Source organism: Ovis aries, chromosome 21, assembly GCF_016772045.2.
Source record: "Ovis aries strain OAR_USU_Benz2616 breed Rambouillet chromosome 21, ARS-UI_Ramb_v3.0, whole genome shotgun sequence".
NCBI classification, from domain to species: domain Eukaryota; kingdom Metazoa; phylum Chordata; class Mammalia; order Artiodactyla; family Bovidae; genus Ovis; species Ovis aries.
The window spans coordinates 47,057,193-47,077,938 of record NC_056074.1 but is presented as its reverse complement, the minus strand read 5'-3'; the positions used below and the strand labels follow the sequence as shown (position 1 = coordinate 47,077,938).

The 20,746-nt window shown below is 60.6% G+C and overlaps 4 protein-coding genes and 1 long non-coding RNA gene across 9 annotated transcripts in view; 1 reads left to right on the top strand and 4 right to left on the bottom strand.

The window, feature by feature from the left end:
* Nucleotides 1-104: 104 nt before the first annotated feature.
* Nucleotides 105-3,165, bottom strand: IRF7 (interferon regulatory factor 7). Of its 2 annotated transcripts, XM_027959960.3 has the most exons (9): nt 3,102-3,165; nt 2,514-2,805; nt 2,268-2,430; nt 1,974-2,181; nt 1,660-1,718; nt 1,394-1,571; nt 584-1,111; nt 393-511; nt 105-318 (listed from the first exon to the last, which is right to left on the bottom strand). In XM_027959960.3, exons 2-9 carry the CDS (start codon nt 2,531-2,533, stop codon nt 151-153), a joined length of 1,443 nt encoding a protein of 480 aa, XP_027815761.1. In that variant the 5' UTR covers nt 2,534-2,805; nt 3,102-3,165; the 3' UTR covers nt 105-150. The 2 variants fall into 2 exon arrangements, with proteins under 2 accessions (XP_027815761.1, XP_027815763.1); XM_027959962.3 differs by lacking the exons at nt 1,394-1,571; nt 1,660-1,718.
* Nucleotides 3,166-4,205: 1,040 nt separating this feature from the next.
* On the bottom strand, nt 4,206-10,867 carry CDHR5 (cadherin related family member 5). 4 transcript variants are annotated; one of them, XM_027959938.2, is made up of 15 exons: nt 10,742-10,867; nt 10,434-10,609; nt 10,048-10,098; nt 8,559-8,651; nt 8,353-8,454; nt 8,156-8,266; nt 7,903-8,070; nt 7,263-7,353; nt 7,050-7,147; nt 6,757-6,957; nt 6,526-6,639; nt 6,364-6,448; nt 5,753-6,277; nt 5,044-5,237; nt 4,206-4,715 (listed from the first exon to the last, which is right to left on the bottom strand). In XM_027959938.2, the coding sequence occupies exons 1-15, from the start codon at nt 10,803-10,805 to the stop codon at nt 4,296-4,298; spliced, it is 2,493 nt and encodes an 830-aa protein (XP_027815739.1). In that variant the 5' UTR covers nt 10,806-10,867; the 3' UTR covers nt 4,206-4,295. The 4 variants fall into 4 exon arrangements, with proteins under 4 accessions (XP_027815739.1, XP_027815742.1, XP_027815743.1 ...); XM_027959941.2 differs by having other exon boundaries at nt 5,753-5,926; XM_027959942.2 differs by having other exon boundaries at nt 5,753-5,803.
* On the top strand, nt 9,674-13,817 carry LOC121817490 (uncharacterized). The gene is made up of 3 exons (XR_006057426.2): nt 9,674-10,184; nt 11,340-11,478; nt 11,898-13,817. It is a non-coding gene; the product is annotated as an uncharacterized LOC121817490 (long non-coding RNA).
* On the bottom strand, nt 13,190-14,387 carry SCT (secretin). Its single transcript, XM_027960007.3, has 4 exons — nt 14,291-14,387; nt 14,092-14,193; nt 13,616-13,708; nt 13,190-13,411 (listed from the first exon to the last, which is right to left on the bottom strand). The coding sequence occupies exons 1-4, from the start codon at nt 14,365-14,367 to the stop codon at nt 13,297-13,299; spliced, it is 387 nt and encodes a 128-aa protein (XP_027815808.1). The 5' UTR covers nt 14,368-14,387; the 3' UTR covers nt 13,190-13,296.
* A 996-nt stretch (nt 14,388-15,383) lies between these two features.
* The window catches only part of DEAF1 (DEAF1 transcription factor), a 39,857-nt gene continuing 34,494 nt past the window's right edge, over nt 15,384-20,746 (bottom strand). The window contains exon 12 of the mRNA XM_042237793.2: nt 15,384-19,237. Within this exon, the coding sequence (XP_042093727.1) occupies nt 19,205-19,237 (33 nt within the window). The 3' untranslated portion in view covers nt 15,384-19,204. The remainder of the gene's footprint in view (nt 19,238-20,746) is intronic.

Here is a 20,746-nt window from a genome sequence, read left to right as displayed (position 1 = left end):
GCCAAGCTGTGTGGCATGTAGGATCTTAGTTCCCCAACCAGGGACTGAACCTGTGTCTCCTGCATCGGAAGTGTGGAGTCTTAACCACTGGACCGCCAGCCAGGTCCCCTTAGATCTTTTTATTGGATTGGGAGGGGTTGGGGTTCTGGCCTAGGCAGCCTGTTCCACCTCCATCATGAAGTGCTCCAGGAAGTGCTCCAGGTCCTCGTAGAGGCTGTTAGAGCTGGAGAGGCAGAGGCTGAGGCTGCCACTGTCCAGGGAGGACACACCTTCGCGTTGCACAGCCTCCAGGTACGCCCGGCACAGCCACGGCTCCAGCTGCAGGGAGGGTGCTGTCAGGCCGGGTGGGGGCTCTGTGCAGCCTCCCCCCGGCCGGGGACCTGGCCCCTCACCTTCACCAGGACCAGGCTCTTCTCCTTGGGCCTCCCCACTGATAGGTCCTGCCCGAAGCCCAGGTAGATGGTGTAGTGCGGGGAGCTGCGGCGCTGCCGGGCCCGGAACTCCACCAGTTCTGTGGAGCAGGGCTCTGGTGAGGGGGCGGGGCACGGAGGGCCCACAGCCCAAGGGCAGGGGTGTCACTGACCTTGGAAGAAGGTGCCGAAGTCAAAGATGGGCGTGTCACAGTCCCGGGGCAGCAGGCGAGCGGGGCTGGAGGCGCTGGCTGAGCCCAGGGGGCCCCCCACCTCCCAGTAGACTTTGCACTTGCCCAGGCGCCGGGCCCACAGCCGCGGCCCCCGGAGCTCCAGCTGCAGGCCGGGGCCCACGTGCTGAAGCAGCTTCTCTGTGTAGTGGAGCTGCTTCTGGTCGGGCAGCTCGGCGGGGCTGGGGAAGGCGACCTGCTGGGGCCCCAGAGCCTCTCCAGCTACGCCGGGAGGACCGTACAGGAGCACACAGCTTGGACGCCCCACCACCTCCTGCAGCACTGTCCGGCCTTTATACAGGATGGTCAAGTCCAGGGCCCCTAGGCTGGGCTCTGGCTGCAGACCAAGCTGTGAGCAGCCAGGGCCAGCCAGGGGCGGCGCCCCTGCCGTCGGCGCGCAGGCACTGGCAGAGGCTCCCACGTGCGGCTCCGCCTCTGGGAGCTGCCAGGGCTCTGGGGGTGGGCCTGCGTCTGGAAAGGAAGAGAAGCCTGAGCTGACACCTGGGCCCCCAGGTCCTCCCTTTGCCAAATGTTCCCTGGCTCCTCGGGCTGTGGCCTGAGGCTGGAGGCACCACCTCTGTGGCAAGTATAGCTCTCAAGCAGAGGGCTCTGGGCCTGCGGAGGCCCAGCTATACTGGCCCAGCTGTGACCAGCACCATCCCTGCCAAGCACCCCCTCCCCTGGGCTGCACTCTGCTGTCTTGCCTGTCCCTGCAGGGTAGAGCACTCCCCACCCCCTGCAAGAGGCCCTCACCAGGAGCCTCTGGGGAGATCAGATCCAGCAGATGATCCTCCAAGCAGCTCTGCTGTAGAGCCTGGATCAAGATGTCCCCAGCATCTCCAGCGAGGCTTGGGGGGCAGGGTTCAGGGTTCAGCCGGTGCCCCAGGCACTCACCAGTATCTGCTGCCAGGCATAGCCCCGGGAGCCCGCCCTGCAGAAGAGGACAGCGCCAGCATAAAGGAGCTGCCCCCAGGCCCAGAGAGGGAGCGGCCTCAACCCCGGACGCAGAGCGGCCTTACCCTTGCAGGTGGGGCATCTTCTAGGGCCTCGTCCTCCCCCTGGTCAAAGCCTAGGCCTTCTGGGGGAGAATTAGGGTTGGGGAAACGCTGAAGTGAGGCGCCTGGATGTCAACGCCCCCTTGCCCCCGGAAGCTGGTCTGCGCTTCCCCTTGGAGCCCCAGCGGGCTCCCTTCACTCCAGCGCTGCCACCCCCCCTAACTGGCACCAGCTTCTCCCATACCAGTTTCTAAAACCTAAAATCTGACTTAGCAGCTACTCCCAGGACACAGCACAGTCCCCCTGCCGGCAGCACCCCAAACCCCGGCCTTCCTCACCTCGGCACCCCGGCTCAGAGCTGATCTTGTACACCTTATGAGGGTCTGTAGGGTCCCCCGAGTTGTCTTCCAACATCACGAAGCGCTGCGTGCTGTGCAGAGCGCAGCGGAAGTTGGTTTTCCAGGAGGCCCGCAGCGCACTCTCAGGGATCGGCCGGGCACCTCCACCGCTGCGGGGCGGCCACCTGCCTCGGGCCACGGCCCAGGCCTGAGAAAGACAGAGTGTAGAGCACGTGGCCTGGACTTGCGAACCTGGGCCGGCCCTCCCCAGCCCGGGCAGAACTGGGGTCTCACCTTAAAAATGCGCGAATCGGCTTCACCCAGGTCCTTCCGCGCGAAATGCTTCCAGGGTACGCGGAAGCGCGTTCGGGCCGCGTCCAGCCACCGTAGCCCCTCATAGCGGCCGCTGCTGACCTCGCCCAGAAGCCAGTCTCCGAAGAGCACGCGCGGGGTTCCCCTGCGGGCGGAGCAGCCAGGTGTCAGGGCGCAAGGGGGCCGCCGGGGGCGTGGGGCCCGCACCGGGCAGGGAGGCGGGCTCACCGGTCTGGAGCCTCGGCCATTGGTCCCTCCGCAAAGGCTGGGCCTGGAGACAGTGGCACGCCCTCCGCGCAGAGGGCTGGGGTCTCGGGGCGGTCGGGGGTTGGCGCAGGAGAGGAAGGTTGTCTGTGAGTCTCCACAGCTAGTCCCGGGTGTTGGGGGGTCACAGATGCGGGCTTCCAGTCACGGCGTTGCGGAGGTGAGTCCTGGCCAAGACGGCGCTGGATGTGGCTACAGACGCGGCCGGTGCGCGCACGACGCGTCACAGGTTTTGAGCCGGCGTCCGGGCTGGGCCCTACGGGGGCGCGACGGGAACGGCCGCAGGAAAACGAAACCCGGCGTTGCGGAAAAACGAAACCTAACCCGCCACGCCCCGCGCGTCACCGCCACCTCCCCGTCCAGGTCCCCGAGTTCCAGACCCGGGCCCCGCGCCGTCATCCGTGCAGCCCGCCCCGCCTGGTCACTGCTCTGCGAAGCGCGTCCCGGACCCGCGCCTTCCGCCGAGCTCCCTGGTCACTGCTCCGAGAATCGACCCCGGAGTCCGACGAGGCCTCACACTCGTGTTCTTCCCGGGTTGGGCCTCCCCAGTACCTGGCGCAGGTTCGGGCCGCGTCCAGCCTCAGGACGCGGAGTCACTCGTGGGGAGATTGATCCCCTGGGGCTCGCGAGCAACCGCTTTTATGGTGGCGGGGGCGGGGCGGGGCCGGGGGCGGGGCCGGGCCGGGGCGGAGCTCCAGGTGCCGGGGAGGGAGTCACGTGCGCCTGGAGCGGAGCCGAGCGCAGGTGCGCAGGACCCGCTCTTGGGCCGCGGCGGGAGGCGGCACCGGGGTCCTGGCAACCCTGGACCCAGCCCCGATGCGGCCCAGCCGCTCCCCTCGCTCACCCAGCGCAGCGGGGCCTGGGGCCAGCAACCAGCGTCCCGGGAGAGGCCGTGGGATAAGCCGAGGGTTCCAGAAACAAAACCTGGCGCATCGCGGAGCGGAAGAGCGGGCGATGGGTGCGTGGGAGGGGCTGCGGCCGCGCTCTTTGGATTCTTAACCAGTGACAGTTCCTCAGGCAATAATATTCAAATACTGTCGAGATTAAAATACTTGGGAAGGGATGGGAAAACACCGGCGACCCGGGAAGAACGGTAGTGGTGCTGGGGGGTCGGAAGTCTTGCCTGAGGGCCGCCCCGAGGAAGCCAGTGGAGGGGGTTCGGGCCCCAGCTTCGTGACTCTGGGTTCCGTCCGTCCATAGCCTCTGTTCCGCGCACCCACCAGCCCCACGTGCCGCACTAGGCTCGTGGCCACCGTCGTTCTGGGCCACACCCCCCGCCGCCAATCAGTCCAGCCACCTGGACCGGGTGCCTCCGCGAGAGCCCCAGAGCGCTTACTGCCCTCCCTGCGGCCCACAGGGGCAGCAGTGTGACCCTCGGGGCGGTCCCGGGGCCCACGCCCTCCCACACGAGTCCCGGAGGGGGGCTTCTGGCCAAGTGGCTCCTCAGCTTCCCCCAGACGAAGAATCTCCATGTCGAGGCGGCCGCGGTCAGACCAGGAGAGGAACTGCCTGGCCACCAGCTGGCACCAACCCTGGGAAGCCCCTCGCGCAGCAGGTGGTTTCCGGGAAACGGCGCCGAGAGCTCAAAGCAGTGCCCAGACCGCCCGCCCCTCGCGGCTCCCACAGCTCCCCTGGCGGCCAGCAGACGTCCCCACAGAACCGAAAATGTTATTTTATTCTGCGCCGTGGAGTGTGGGGACAGCCACCAAGCCGACTCTCGGGGTCCCGACTCCGGGGGACGCGGCATTAGAAGTGGATGGAGTCGGTACCAAGCGCGTCCTGGGCATCCGCAGCCTCGTCGCCGCTGCCCTCGCTGCCAGAGTCGCCAGCGCCGCCCACTTCCGAGGCGGGCGTGTTGAGAACCACCACGTCGGCCTCGGCGCCGATGTCCTCTCCGAACCACACGGCCTTGTAGCCGCCCTCAGGCCGCCGCTCCTTGGTCAGGATGGACCTCACGGCCGCCGGGCTGCCCCCGTCCGCGCCCTTGGCAGGGGCCTCTGAGAGCCCGCGCGGGGTCTCAGGGCTGGGTGGCGCGGGCTCCGGGGGCTCGGGCTCCTGGGGAGCCGGCAGGGCGTGGCTGGGTGAAGGGCTAGGCGCCGGCACCCAGTTGGCGTTGTCCGAGTCGTTGAGGAAAGCCTGGTTGTCAAACCCTTGGGGCTGGGACTTCTGGGGGTGGGCAGGAGCCGGCAGTCAGCCAGCGGCCAGCTGGGCTCGGCCACCCTGCCCCCCGACACTGGGGGGCCGGGCGCTCTGCCCCTCCGCCCTGCTCCCTAGTCTTTGTGGCATCCCCACCCCACTCTCCTCGCCTCTGCACCCTATCTCCCACGCTGACCACCAGCCTCCCTCCGTCTCCCACGCTGCCCGCTGCCTCACGCTGCCCGGCTCTCCATCCTGCTCCCTCTCCACCGCCCCGCTGTCTCCGGCTGATCTCTGACTCTGCAACCCCTCTCGGGACCCCCCAGCGAGCAGCTCCTGCCCCCACGCCGAGCCTCACCAGTGCTCGGCCAAAGCCGCACGCGAGTCGGTGGCCGTAGTGCTTGTAGACCAGGACTGTGAGGGCAATCAGAGCCAGGAGGAGCAGTGCGCTCAGCACCCCGCCCAGTGCCGCCATCTCTGCCTCCGAGAAGCGCCGGTCCCCAGCCTGGCCGCCGTCTGGCCTGCCTTCTGTTCGGGCTGTTTCAGATGTCCCTGCGGGCAATGTGACTGCTGCCCACTTACTCTCACACCCCAAGCACTCCTAGGCTGGACTGCGGGAAGCTCAGGACACCGAGAGCAGGCCAGGCCTGGCACCAAGGGCCGCGGTTCCCAGGGGTGGGTACACTGATTCCCCACAGGGAGCCCAATAGGCCAGGCTGCTGGAGAGGGCGGGGAGGGGGCGTCAGTGCCCACCAGTTCCAAGTGGGAGGCCGAGGGGGCCGCTATTCCAGCAAGGAATGTGGGCAGTACGGGGCCTGTGGACTGCATGACCCTGGGAACTAGGGGGGTCACTGAACCCCAAATCTGGGCTCTGCCCCAACCCCCACACCTTCCCCAGTTTTAACTCCTGGCACCCTTAGGACCTGTCTCTCCCCCAGACCGGAACAGACCTCCCTTGGGGTTTCGTGGTTGTGCTGGGCTGACCTGGAATCAACCGTGCCCCACTGTGATGACCCAGTCATGAGTCAGGGAGCCTGAGGGTGACTCAAGGGTAATGGGGGTGCTACCTGGTATCCAGGTGTTCCTGCTGGACCCAGGGGACGTCGGCGGAGAGGCTCCTGGTTTCGAGGTCTGTGCTGAGCCCCCACTGGGTGAGGCTGCTGGGGGGGAGGGGCCGGTCCCCACACTAGGGGTCCCCACAGGCGCAGGCGTGGAGGAGGCTGGTGGCCTCAGAGTGGTGCCTGGGGAGGGGTGTGGGCCAGTGTCCCCCCCAGAGCTGGTCGTGGAGGACCCCTGAGAGGGCTCAGGGGGTTGGGGAGCTTCCGAAGTGGGGCCACTTGAGGGTCTGGTTGCTGAGCCCTGGCTGGGTGAGGCTGCTGAAGGGGAGGGGCTGGTTCCCACACTGGGGGGCCCCGAAGGCGTGGAGGAGGCCGGTGACCTCAGAGTGGTGCCTGAGGAAGGCTGCAGGCCCGTGTCTCCTCCAGAGCTGGTTGTGGAGGACCCCTGAGAGGGCTCAGGGGGCCGGGGGACCTCTGAAGTGGTGCCGCTCGAGAGTCTGGTAGTTCCTGCCGTCTCTGGGGACGTGGGGGGGCCTGGGGCCAGGGACAGGGCTTGGACTCACCACTGCCCCCAGCAAGGGGCCCTCCCCCTGCCAACCTGGGGTCCTGGGGAGACTCACCTGTGGGGGAGGGCTCCTGTTCTGAGACCTGAATCTCCACGACTGTGGTCGCAGTGCCTGAACTCACTGTATTCTCGGCCTTGACCTGGGCAGGAAGGGGGCTTGTCCCTCCTGGGCTCCAGCTGGAGCCCTGGCCCTCGGAGACCGCCACCCACCTCTCACCTCGGCGTAGAAGACCCCGGCGTGCTCCAGCGAGGCGGCAGTCAGGACGGCTTCTCCGTCCATTCGGAAGGCAGAGTTGTTGGTGATTCGATATGTGATGGCTGAGTTGAGGTCCTAGACGTGGCTCCAGTTAGTCCTGAGCCCAGGCTGCTCCGCAAACCACTCCACCCTGGCGCCCACCACCCCCCCCAGAAGGAGGCCAGGCAGACCAAAGGACCAGGCGGTGCCTACTGGGAACTCAGGGTCCTGGGCCCGGATCCTCAGCGGCTGGGAGGGGTCAGCTGCGTCCTTGATGGCAGTGCCCACCCCAGAGCCAAGCCCCACAGTGCCACGATACAGGCTCTGCGTGAAGTGGGGCACGCTCCCGCTGGCGTTCCGGGCCTCCACCGTGACCTGGGTCACGGAGTATCGGGCGTTATCAGCCTGCTCACCCTGGGGGTTTGGGAGACAACAGTGACCAGCTGGTCCTTGAGCTGCATGTTCTGTAGCTGTGGGCCCGAGCAGGGCCTTGTGTGGGCACCAACCTTGACCACCAGAAGGAAGGTCTTGGCATTGGGGATGCTCTTGGTCATGGTGAGGTTTCCTGAGTCGGCACTGATGGAGAACGTGCTGTCCTCGTTTCCTGAGAGGATGGAGTGTTTGGGTGGGGTCCCCTCGGGAGGCCTGAGGTCTGCCCACGCAGGGATGGGCTCAGGGTGTTCCCTGGAGAGGGAAGTCGGGAGCTGCTGCCCACTCACCACTGATGATGCTGTACTTGATGGGCTGGCTGATGCCCCGGTCCCCATCCACGGCGTAGACGGGCCCAGGGTGCAGGATGAGGGGGCCTGGCTGTGGGAGCAAGGAGGGGTGAGGGCCCCATGGGGCTGGCGCTGTGGCCACTGCTTGGCATTCCTGCGCCCCTCCAGGAGGCTGGGGTCGCTACCAGTGGGCAGCCAGGGACACAGCCCAGTCGCCCAGCACGACTCTCCACTGTAGCTCCTTGGATCTGGTGCTAATGAGTCAGTTTGCCCAGAGGCACTGGGTCAATCTGAACGCGCGTGTCTGTCTCAAGAGGCAGCATTCAAGGATGGGAGGGCACACCTGGTGGCCGTGCCAGGCCCGGCTGCCCCCCAGCTCCTCTGTGGCCCTCGAGCCTCCCCAGCATCCTCCCCAAGCTCACTGCCCACTTGCTGGGCCCCAGGGGGCTGTCTGGCTGTGCCCTGAGGACAACTGGGCCCAGTTCCCTCCCTGGCATTTCAGAGGCCCTGGCCACCACGGTGTGGGGCAAGATTGGTTTACGAAAGAAGGTTCCCTTTTCCTTGAAAATCACAACCACTCCAGCCCCTTGGCAGCCAGGCCCCACGCCCCTGCCACGCTGCTCCTTGGGGTCCGCAGTACCAGTCTGTGGCCGGTGGGCACAGCCCCACGGTACTGGGCATGGATGCAGACGAGACCATCCGAGTAGCTGCAGGGCAGGAACCAGGGGGGCCGCAGGTCAACGGGCTGCACCTCCAGGACCAAGGTGGCTGTGGCTGTGTGGCTGGGCTTCCCGGTCTCCTGTGTGTCCTGCAACAGCCCCGCCCTGCAGTCAGGCCCGGGTGCTGGGGGCCGAGGCCGCGCGCAGGGCTGTGAGCGGGAGTGGCCTGCTCACCCGGGCCAGCAGCCGGAAGGTCATGTTTGGCCACCTCTCCAAGTCCAGTGACTGGTCCAGCCGCAGCGCTGGGCGGTTCGCACCCACCAAGGAGAAGAAACTGCTGGCACCCTGGGGAGGTAGGAGACTCAGCCCAGAGGACGCACGGCGGGGGGGGGGGGGGGGCGTGCCCAGAGCACGGAGCTGGGAGCGCTGACCAGGGTGACCTCTTGGAGGGTGTAGAAAAGGACATCGTCTTGGTCCTGGTCCTGGGCCTCCAGTTCTGTCTCTGAGACGACGGTGGTGTTCACCCGAGTGTCCTGGGGGGCGGAGGGGCTGGTCTGGCCGTGACCCTGACCCCCAGGCTTAGACCCCGGTCTTCAAATGCCCCAGATGGTACCGGCCGCTGCCCCCTCTAGCTCACCTCAGGCACTTCCCAGAGCTTGGTCTCATAGGGGAACCTGGGCGGGTTGTCGTTGACATCCAGCACGGACACAAACACCCTCAGCTGAGTCACCTGGGGGAGGGAGAAAGTCCCCGGCCAGGCCAGGTGAGCTCATTCCGGATGCTGGGGTGCACCCCAGACTGCTCTCCGCCTGGGGCTCCTGCTCCAGGCATTACAGAGAGGGAACAGAAAGTGATTTTAAAAGCACAGATGTGCAGGACTCCCGGTGGTCCGGTGGCTGAGACTCTGAGCTTCCAACGCAGGGGGCCCGGGTTTGATCCCCAGTCCCTGGTGGCTCAGCTGGTAAAGAATCCGTTCGCAATGCAGGAGACCTGGGTTCGATCCCTGGGTTGGAAGATCCCCTGGAGATGGGAAAGGCTCCAGTACTCTGGCCTGGAGAATACAGTCCATGGGGTCACAGAGGTCCGACTTTCACTTTCTTGTCTTTGAGGGAACTATTAACAGATCCCACACGCGGCAGCTCAGGACCCCGTGTGCCACAACTAAGGCCTAGTGCAGGTGAATAAATAAAGATTAACACTAAAAAGCACAGAGAGGTGCGGGTGACCTGGAGGTGCGACCAGCAGAGCCCCACGGTGAGGAAAATGGCAAGACGATCCAATTTCTTCAAACATAAAACGGGGGAATCAGGAGACCCTCAGCCAGCTGCTCCAGGTGGACCTTGCTGGGGACCCGATTCAGGCAAGAAACTGTCACAGACGCCTCTGGCCCCGGGGGAGTGGGGACGCGGGGTGTCGCACTGCTGAGGGGTCCCTGCCTTCCCTGGTGTGACGGCATCACCATGGGAGCGAGCCGTTACGAAGCAGCCTTATCTTTTAGAGGCTCATCCTGAAATCTCTGTGGTGCCCTGTGATGTCGGCTGGGGGCACCTACGGGACTAGGGAAAACCGAAGAGCCAGCTGGCGCGGCAGGGGGCGCGAGGGTGGGCGCCTCCGCGAGGCCGCGTCTACGCAGGGAGCGGGCTGGGGGCGGGGCACCGCTCTCCTGGATTCACTCCATTCGGGAGGCGGGGACCCGGCTGGAGAGAGCCTCCCGCTACTGGAGACTTTCTCCTGCCGCGCCCTGGGCTGGGCGGGACCTCGGGGGGAGCCAAGGACCGGCTGGAAGATGCTGCTGACCGGGCCCCGGGGGGACGCCCGGGGCGGGCAGGACCTGGCCTGGGGCAGAGGCAGCAGATTCGCTGGGGAGGGACGGGGGAGGGGGGCACGGAGCTGGCGCGCGGGGTGCCTCTCGGGTCGGCTTGGGGGACCCACTGGGCTGGGGTTGGGAGCGTCAGGCACAGTCTGCTGGAGGCAGTGCGGCCTTGCTGGCAGAGGTGACGCCTGAACACGCCACCGGGCGGGGTCAGCAGGGAGTGACCGCGGCCGGGCAGGGCGGAGCACAGAGGTCCAGGCCAGGAGGGGTGGGCTGGGGGCGGGGAGTGGGAGGGGTCTGGGGGCGCACTCACCGCGGAGACACCGCTCCTGCACTCCAGGAGAGCCTCCAGCATGGTGTTCGCCTGTGAGGGGGTGGGCGTGGGACTCACCTGACCGGCTGGCCCCGCTGACCGTCCCCATCGCCCAGCTGAGGAGACGAGCGCGGCAGGTGCTGGCTCGGGGTCTGTGTCCCCCGCCCTGCGTCCAGCGGGCGTCAGGGCCCGGCAGCTTGACTCCCTGAGGGGCCCACCCCCGAGACCAGGCCCTCAGCCAAGCCAGGGGGCCCAAGAGGCCCCATGGGCAAACTGAGACCCAGAGATCCCCAGAGAGCTGGGGAGGAGTGTCAGTGCCCAGGGGGGTCCCACGGGAGTCCCTGCTGCCCCCACGGGCACAGCCAGCCTGGGTCTGCTGTCCTCACCTCATAGTCCGGGGTCACGTTGAGAAACAGCTGATTCCCCTGGATCCGAAACGCAAAAGGGGTGGACGAGGGTCCAAGGGTCACCTGCTGGCCCTCGGGGACGTAGATGTCCAGGAGGGGCTCCCCGGGGTTCGTGTTCTCCTCGACTGTGAGGAAGGTCTTCTCCACGGAGCAGACTGGACGTTGGGGAGGAAGGGTCGGTGCCGCCAGCCCCCCGCGCCCCGCCCAGGCCCCTGCCCTCGCCCCGCCCAGCCCCCGCCCGCGCCCTGCCCAGCCCCCTGCCCTGCCCGGCCCCGTCCCCTCCACACCTGTACCCTGGGCCTGGGCCTCAGCAGCAAACAGCAGCGGGAGCAGCAGGACCCAGGTCCCCATCTGGGCGGTGGCGGCGGGCGGCCCGCGGAGGGTCCGAGCCCGTCTGGTGTCCAGGACTTGTTGAGCCGCCCGGGTGCTGCCTGGTGCATTCTCCTCCCGGGTGACCTTCGCCCCGCCAGACGCCGCCCCACTTTATGGTCCTTGACAACTGCCGGCTGCAGGCCTGGCCTCCACCAAGGGGGCCCTCGTCTGCCGCCGGCCAGGCCCCTCTGACCGCAAGGAGGGGGAGACCAGATCCAGGCCGCGTACAGGGGCTGACGGGGCTTACCCCACTGACCCCGAGACAGAGGAGCTCACAGCGGGGCAGGGGCAGCGGATCCGGGGCTTGGACTGGGGAGGTGGGGGACTGGCTTCTGTGCTCGCCGTATTCCCGCCCCACCCCCACGAAGAATGCCCCTCTGCTGGGCTCCTCTGCCAGAATGATCACAGGCGCAGTGCCAGGAGTCAGCCCTGTGAGGTCCAGGCCCACCTCCTCTCCTTACTCAACCCTCTAGGTCTGGAAGGGAAAGGTTATTTGTGTTATTTGTGTCTCAGGGACTCCTCTGCTGTCCCAGAAACAAGCTGGCTTCCTCCAGGCAAGGCTGGCTGAGCCCACCGTGACAGAGACGGAGTGTTCCAGGAGCAGCTGGCAGCTCTGGGGGGGCACCCTGGGTGCCAACAGAGGGGCATCCTGGTGAGGAACCTTAGCCCAGGCCCCCAAGCATCCTGCCTCCATTTCCTTGGCCACCTAAGTTCAGTAGGTGGGAGACAGCAATGGGTGGGGTCCAGGAGGGGAGAAGGGCCTGCTGTGATGGGGCGTGGGGTGGAGTCTTCCCCACCTCCTGGCCTGAAACACCTTCCCGGAGCAGCCCTGCCAGCACCCCTGGTCCTCCAAGCCCTCCTGCAACCCTGGCACTTCCTGGGCTGTCGTCACCGGCCCTGCCCCACAGGCCCCGGGTAGTCAAGGCACTCTGCCAGACGGCAGGCCGGGACACAGGGCCTGAGTCATGCTCAGGTCCTTCCACTGGGGAGTGGCCTCCTGGGCGACGTCTCCTGCCTGTCACCTCTTCCTGCTTGGCTGAGCCTCCCTGCCCTGTCCTCGCCCCTTGCTAGGCTTCAAGAGTACGTGAACCGAGAACTTCCAGATGTCCAAGCTGGATTTAGAAGAGGCAGAAGAACCAAAGATCAAATTGCCAACATCCATTGGATCATAGAAAAAGCAAGAGAATTCCAGAAAAACATCTACTTCTGCTTTATTGACTACGCTAAAGCCTTTGACTGTGCAGATCACAATGGACTATGGAAAAATTCTTAAAGAGATGGGAATACCAGACCACCTTACCTGCTTCCTGTCAAACCTGTATGCGGGTCAAAAAGCAAGTTAGAACCAGACATGGAACAATGGACTGGTCCAAAATTGGGAAAGGAGTACGTCAAGCTTGTATATTGTTGCCCTGCTTATTTGGTCCCATCACTTCATGGCAAATAGATGGGGAAACAATGGAAAGAATGAGAGACTTTATTTTCCTGGGCTTGAAAATCACTCTGGACGATGACTGTGGCCATGAAATTAAAAGACGCTTGCTCCTTGGAAGAAAAGCTATGACAAACCTAGACAGCATATTGAAAAACAGAGGTGTCACTTTACCTACAAAGGTCCATATAGGCAAAGCTATGGTTTTTCACGTACAGATCTGAGAGCTGGAAAATAAGAAAGGCTGAGTGCCAAAGAATTGATGCCTTTGAACTGTGATGTTGAAGACTCTTGAGAGTCCCTTGGACTGCAAGGAGGTCAAACCAGTCAATCCTAAAGGAAATCAACCCTGAATATTCATTGAAGGACTGATGCTGAAGCTGAAGCTCCAATCCTTTGGCCACCTGATGCAAAGAACTGACTCACTAGAAAAGACTCTGGTGCTGGGAAAGAGTGAAGACAGGAGGAGAAGGGGATGACAGAGGATGAGATGGTTGGATGGCATCACTGTCTCAGTGGACATGAGTTTGAGCAAACTCTGGGAGATGGTGAAGGACAGGAAAGCCTGGTGTGCTGCAGTCCATGGGATAACAAAGAGTCAGACATGACTGAGCGACTGAAGAACAGCCTTGCCCCCTCATTGCTGCCTCCCTGGGAAAGGAGCTGGGGGACATGTGAGCCCCCCACGGTCTCTGAATGTTTGCTGTGTGGATGGCAGGGGTGCAGCCAGCTCCCAGGGAGCCCAGGGGATGGGCAGCAGATAAGGAAGTGGGCAGATGAAGCTCCCCACTGGCTTCCCAGGTTTAAAGGGCAGCTGGGTGTGGCCACCATCTTAGACTCTGGAGGACAGGGCCCTCCCTCCCTGGACAGCCGCACACCACAGGTGCTTTGAGAGTACCAGACGGCAGTGCACAAAGAGAGTTCAGGGGGCTAGGGTCTGAATTCCTCCTTTATTGGTGCCAGATGCAACCCCTCCCCCTCCTCCCACCCCCTCCTCTGTCCAGGCCCCCCTCCGGAGGGTCCTTCTTCCTCAGGGCCTCATCGGGTCCCCTCAGCAGTCGGGACGGCCGGCTTGGACATCATGACCCCTGCCTTCAGTGCAAGAGGCAGCTGGGAAGACCAGGCTTGACCCTCGGGGGGCCTCAGGGGCGCCCTGCAGAGACAGCCGGGTTAAGGGTTGCGGTCTTGGTGCGGGAGACCACGCCCACCTGGGGACAGCAGGCCTCTCTGGTCACCGGCGCCGGCAGTTTCCCCTTCCCAGGCTCCCGGACCGTGCTTGTGTCCAGCTGTGCCCGAGACCCAGGGTGCCTCAGGGAGGGAGGCGCTGGAGGAGGGATGGGGAAGGGCCGCTGCTCACCAAGCCTGCAGGGCGGGCGCGTCCGACCACAGCAGGCATAGCGGGCCCTCCGCAGACTTGGTCCAGGCTGTGCTGTTCTCTGTGTCCTGCTCGCTGCCCCCCATCCCAAGTCAGGATTAGTCTGGAGTCGGGGGGCTCCCCCACCGCGTCGCTTGTCCCCCGCCAGCCCCTTACCGGCCCTCTCCACCAGGCCCCGCCCCTCGTCCGCCTTCCCTTCAGGCCCCTCCCCTCGCCCGCCTTTCCCTCAGGCCCCGCCCCTCGCCCGCCTTCCCCCACCAGGCCCCGCCCCTCGCCCGCCTTTCCCTCAGGCCCCGCCCCTCGCCCGCCTTTCCCTCAGGCCCCGCCCCTCGCCCGCCTTTCCCTCAGGCCCCGCCCCTCGCCCGCCTTTCCCTCAGGCCCCCCCCGCTCCTCACCTACGTTTCTCCTCTAGGCCCCGCCCCTCACCTGCTTTTACCCCCCCAGACCCCGCCCCTCACCTGCGTTTCCCCACCAGGCCCTGCAGCAGCCGCTGCAGCCGCGCGCTGTCCCTTAGGCGGCTGAGCTCGCTCGTGAACGTCCCGTCCGAGTGTCGCGGGGCCCTGCGGAGGGGACGGGAGGGCGGCCGCGGGTGGTCAGGGCCGGGCGGGGGCAGGATGGGCTGGGGGAGTGGGCGCAGGCCCCGGGCCGCAGGCTCACCTGGGGGGCGCGGGGCGCGCGGCGCAGCTTCCGAGCAGCAGCGGCGGCAGCAGCAGCAGCAGGGCCAGCGTAGCCATGGTGCGCTCCGGAACGGGCTGAGCAGCCGCGAGGCCCGGGCCCCTTTATAGCGGCGCCCGGAGAGGGAGCCGGGCGGGCGGGCGGGCGGGGGTCAGCGCCGCCCCGGCTCCGCGCCGCCAGAGCCGCGCCCCATCGATCGCGCGGGAAGGTCAGGGCCGCCCCCGCAGCTGTCGCCCCGGCAGCCCGCCCGCCCCTAGCGCCGCGGTGGCGCCCCTCGGCAGGCCGGCGGGGTTCGGGCGCCCGGGGACCAGGGGACCCCGGTGGGGGCGGCGGGCGGAACCTGCAGGGGGACGGCCTGTGCGAAGCTTAGAGGCGCCAGCGGAGGCCCGATGAGGCGGTCCAGAGGGCCTGGAGGGGACTCAGGCCGAGGCCACCGAAGCCGCGGACCGAGTGACCTTTCCCCAGTCTTCGGACGCGGCACGGCGCGGGGAGCTGCGGGCAGCTTGGGGCTGGAGGGCTGCGGCCGAGCGAAACCAGGGCCTGGGGCGCCTGGGCCTTCGTGTGCGGTTCTGCAGGCGGGAGATCTGAGCCTACCTGAGCCTACCTCGGTCGGCCTTTCTACAACCAGCACCTCTGAAATCCTGGCACAGAAACTGCGAATCAAGTCAGTGGAGTTATAAACCAGCAGCTCTTGTGTTAAACTTCATGTGCATTCTAAAAGTAGTCCGCAGACTTGGTTTTTTAGAACAGTTTTAGGTTTACAGAAAAATCGAGCTGAAAGTACGAATTCACACACACACACACACACACACACACACACCCAGGCTCACCAACAGGGCGCATTCATTTAGGACATTTGTTACAAATGATGAACCAATATCGCACATTATTGTTAACTACATCCGGGGTTTTCCGTTACTAGTCATCTTGGTGTTACATATTCTATGGGCTTTGACAAATGTATAATAACAGGAATCCACTAGTGTGGACGCTACCTCACAGAGCTTTCCTGCCCTGAAGATCCCCTTAACGCCACCTGCCTGTCCTTCCCTCTGTCCCCAGCGCCTGTTTACTGTTTCTGTTCAGTTCAGGTCAGTTGCTCAGTCGTGTCCGACTCTGCGACCCCATGAATCGCAGCACACCAAGCCTCCCTGTCCATCACCAACTCCCGGAGTTCACTCAGACTCACGTCCATCGAGTCAGTGATGCCATCCAGCCATCTCATCCTCTGTCGTTCCCTTCTCCTCCTGCCCCCAATCCCTCCCAGCATCAGAGTCTTTTCCAATGAGTCAACTCTTCGCATGAGGTGGCCAAAGTACTGGAGTTTCAGCTTTAGCATCAGTCCTTCCAGTGAACACCCAGGACTGATCTCCTTCAGAATGGACTGGTTGGATCTCCTTGCAGCCCAGGGGACTCTCAGGAGTCTTCTCACCTTTTCAGGAGTGCCATGTGGTTGGAGTTGTACAGTGTGTGTGTGGCCTTTTCTCATTGGCTTCTTTCTCTTACACAGATCTAAGTTTCCTCCATGTCTTTTCATGGGTTGACAGCTCATTTCCTTTTGGTGCTGAATAATACTCCACTGTCTGAGACACCAGCTTATTTATACTCTCACCTCCTAAAGGACATCTTGGCTTGCTTTGGTTGCTTCCAGATTTTGGCAATTATGAGTAAAGCTGCTGTAAACGTCTACACACAGGTTTTCGTGTGGATGTAAGTTTTCAGCTCCTTTGGGTGAACATCAAGGGCCGTGATTGCCGGATTGCAAGGTAAGAGTATGTTTGGCTTTGCAGAAAGCCACCAAGTGGTCTTCCAAAGTGGCTGCACCAGTCTCTCATCCCCCCTGCAGCATGGGTCGTGGTATCTCATTGTCTTCTGTGTTTGTATTTTTAAACAGCTGCTGTGGCCTCTTCTTGCACAAATTTGGCAGATTACAACCCCTAAACTTTAGCAGCATTGACCAGTTAATCACTTTCATGAGAATACTCAAAACCGTAGTACTCATTCATATTTTTTAGCACCTCAAACACTTAAGTGACCAGGCAGCTCTTCATAGGAAGGATCTTCCTATCTTAAAAAAAAAAAAAATCAGCATGCAGGCATATTGACTTCTAAAAAATTAACATACAGTAAAAGATGAATTATGACATGTCTGGATAGAGTGAGTGCCACCATAATCGGGATACAGGACAAGCCCATTGCCCCAAAGAACTGCCTCCTGCTGCCCACAGAAAGGGTCCACTCTGTTATACAACTTAGCGGCTGAAAAACAGCAGCTTAGTGGGCAGCAGCTTAGGGCACACCCGCTGTCCTACGCTGCTCTGATCACAGCAGCTCCAGGTCCCAAGCGGTCACTAGTGCAGAAGGGCAGGCAGGCTGAGGCGAGGCCTGAGCGGCAGAGCCGGGCGGGGCTGAGGCAAGGAGGGGCAGGCAGGCCCGCGGGGGCCAGTCGTGGGGGAGCTTGTAACCAGCTGCCCCCGTCACATCTGAACAGCCGTGCCCCACTGTGCCTGCTGCTGGCACTCTCTCCAGACGGCTCCCGGCCAGTGTCCTCCACACCCACATGTAGCCGGCTCAGCACTTCACGCTGAAATGCAGCAGATAAGGTGGACTGGCCTCTGATGGGAACTGGAGAAGCAAGCAAGGCGCGGCTCAGGCCTGGCCTGGTTTGGACCCTACTTTGCAACAGAAGCTACATGACAAATACCACGTGGGACCCACAGATTCCAGGGAGAGCACCAGGGTTTCCCGGGACGTCAAGCCCAGCTAGGTCCTTGTTACGGGCACACAGAAAACAGTCAGGTTACATGAATAGCTATTCAAAGCCTCAGATCAGACATCATTCTGTGTGCGGGATCCTAATAATGGCCAGTTTCAGGGTCCAGGATTCTCCTTTTTTTTTTTTTTTTTTTGGCAGGCTTGGATCTTAGTTCCTGACCAGGGATCAAACCCAGGCCCTCTGCAGTGAGAACACAGAGGCCTTTGCACTGGTCCCCCAGAGAATTCACAGGGTCGAAGATTGTGAGGAAGAAAAAGCAGCTTTATTTTTTCACAGTAGAACATAGGCGGGAACATAGTCAAGGCCTAAGAATATATCTCACTATGACACAGTTTTATTCTCTGAATACTAAATCACCAAAAATATTCTGTTTTGGGGGGTTTAACTAAGATTTAAATGAGCTTGCCTGGTGACTCAAACAGTACAGAGTCTGCGTCCAATGTGGGAGATCTGGGTTCGATCCCTGGGTCAAGAAGATCCTCTGGAGGAGGAAATGGCAACTCACTCCAGTGTTCTTGCCTGGAGAATTCCATAGACTGAGGAGCCTGGCAGGCTGCAGTCCATGGGGTTGTGAAGAGTTAGACACGACTGAGCGGCTAACACTGCTACTGCTAAGGTTTAAATGGCAAGTTTAACGGCGCCTACTCTTAGCTCTGCATTAGGAGTGTTGCGGGAGGGCACTGGAGAGAACTCTTCTTTCAGGTCTGTGACTGCTTCTTTCACAGACCTGCAGAAGCCAGTGTCTTAGGCTACCTTTGGCTGAGTGCTTCAGGATATGAACCTGGGGCCCAGACTTGTTCAGTCGCTAAGTCGTGTAATAGACTCTAACCTTTCTGTGGCTTTGACGAACGTCCCGTTTTACAGAGCAGAAAAAGAAAGATCACTTTACTCCTTACAGAGAATTAAAGACATACAAAAGTAGACAAACTCCCAGGTACCATTACTCAGCTTCAACAATTTACAGCCACTCTTACCCACCCCTACTGACTTTCTTTATTTTTTCAACTTAATTTTGGAGCAGATCTCAGAGCTTGTATCAGCTCACCTGTGAGGATTTCAGTATGTAGCTCAAAAAGGTAACGACTGTGGATTGTCAGCTACCCGACAGATCGTCAGGGAGTCTGGCTGACCAACCAAGCTGAGTTATCTGAGTTACCAAACGTGAGCCGGGAAGGGCAGGGGCTGGGAAAGGTCGAAGGGGTGTCGGGGGGAGGTTGTTACAGGGTGCAGTTGCTGTAAGAAGGGTCTTTTAAGGCAGGAAACTGATAGGTACTGAGAAAAGGTTATGAATAGTTTAGGACTGGTGAGCACAGGGGGACAACGTTCTTCACGTTAATATGAGGAAACTCAGAATGTTTCCCTATTTCTTGTCTCCTGAGTAAATAACAACATAATATATTACCATATATTACCTCCCAAAGCGTCATCGTTTTACATTTCGGATGCAGATCTGAGATTCCTGCGGTGCGTGGTGTTAAGTGGTGGCGCAGCTTTGCTTTTTTCCGCGCGGCTCTCTGCTGTCTTTCGGTGTTGCCGCCGTGGACCAGCCGTCTGTATGCACTTGGACCCATGGCTATGCTCTCCGTGCGCGCCGTCTGCCCGACTGTCACCCCCCAACTGCTTTGGCTACAATACCTCCGTTAATTCCCCCTCCTAATTACAGTACTTTTATAAGTCTTCATATCTGACAGATCAAATTCATTCACCTTGCTTTTCTTCAAGAGTGTCTTGGCTATTTTTGACCTTCTGAGATCAGTTCAGTCACTCAGTCATGTCCAACTCTTTGAGACTGCATCAACTGTCTAGGGCCATACCACCCTGAACGCACCTGATCTTGGAAGCTAAGCAGGGTCATTGAATTAGACAAGGCTGTGGTCCTAGTGTGATTAGATTGCCTAGTTTTCTGTGAGTATGGTTTCAGTGTGTTTGCCCTCTGATGCCCTCTTGCAACACCTACCATCTTACTTGGATTTCTCTTACCTTGGACGTGGGGGTATCTCTTCACGGCTGCTCCAGCAAGGCACAGCCACTGCTCCTTACCTTGGATGAGGGATATCTCCTTACCGCCACCGTTCCTGACCTTCAACGTGGGATAGCTCCTCTAGGCCCAGACAGGCAGGTCATGGTGGAGAGGTCTGACACAGCGTGGTCCACTGGAGAAAGGAATGGCAAGCCACTTCAGTATTCTTGCCTTGAGAACCCCATGAACAGTAGGAAAAGGCAAAATGATAGGATACTGAAAGAGGAGCTCCCCAGGTCAGTAGGTGCCCAACATGCTACTGGAGATCAGAGGAGAAATAACTCCAGAAAGAATGAAGGGATGAAGCCAAAGCAAAAACAATACCCAGCTGTGGATGTGACTGGTGATAGAAGCAAGGTCGGATGCTGTAAAGAGCAATATTGCATAGGAACCTGGAATGTCAGGTCCATGAATCAAGGCAAATTGGAAGTGGTCAAACAGGAGATGGCAAGGGTGAACGTCGACATTCCAGGAATCAGCAAATTTATGGACTGGAATGGGTGAATTTAACTCGGATGACCATTGTATCTACTACTGTGGGCAGGAATCCCTCAGAAGAAATGGAGTAGCCATCATGGTCAACAAAAGAGTCCAAAGTGCAGTACCTGGATGCAATCTCAAAAATGACAGAATGATCTCTGTTCGTCTCCAAGGAAAACCAATATCACGGTTATCCAAGTCTATGCCCCAACCAGTAATGCTGAAGAAGCTGAAGTTGAACAGTTTTATGAAGACCTACAAGACCTTTTAGAACTAACACCCCAAAAAGATGTCCTTTTCATTATAGGGGACTGGAATGCAAAAGTAGGAAGTCAAGAAACACCTGGAGTAACAGGCAAATTTGGCCTTGGAATGCGGAATGAAGCAGGGCAAAGACTAATAGAGTTTTGCCAAGAAAATGCACTGGTCATAGCAAACACCCTCTTCCAACAACACAAGAGAAGACTCTACACATGGACATCACCAGATGGTCAACACCGAAATCAGATTGATTATATTCTTTGCAGCCAAAGATGGAGAAGCTCTATACAGTCAGCAAAAACAAGACCAGGAGCTGACTGTGGCTCAGAACATGAACTCCTTATTACCAAATTCAGGCTTAAATTGAAGAAAGTAGGGAAAACTGCTAGACCATTCAGGTATGACCTCAGTCAAATCCCTTATGATTATACAGTGGAAGTGAGAAATAGATTTAAGGGACTAGATCTGATAGATAGAGTGCCTGATGAACTATGGAACGAGGTTCGTGACACTGTACAGGAGACAGGGATGAAGACCATCCCCATGGAAAAGAAATGCAAAAAAGCAAAATGGCTGTCTGGGGAGGCCTTACAAATAGCTGTGAAGAGAAGAGAAGCAAAAAGCAAAGGAGAAAAGGAAAAATATAAGCATCTGAATGCAGAGTTCCAAAGAACAGCAAGAAGAGATAAGAAAGCCTTCTTCAGCGATCAGTGCAAAGAAATAGAGGAAAACAACAGATTGGGAAAGACTAGAGATCTCTTCAAGAAAATTAGAGATACCAAGGGAACATTTCATAGAAAGATGGGCTCGATAAAGGACAGAATGGTATGGACCTAACAGAAGCAGAAGATATTAAGAAGAGGTGGCAAGAATACACGGAAGAACTGTACAAAAAGATCTT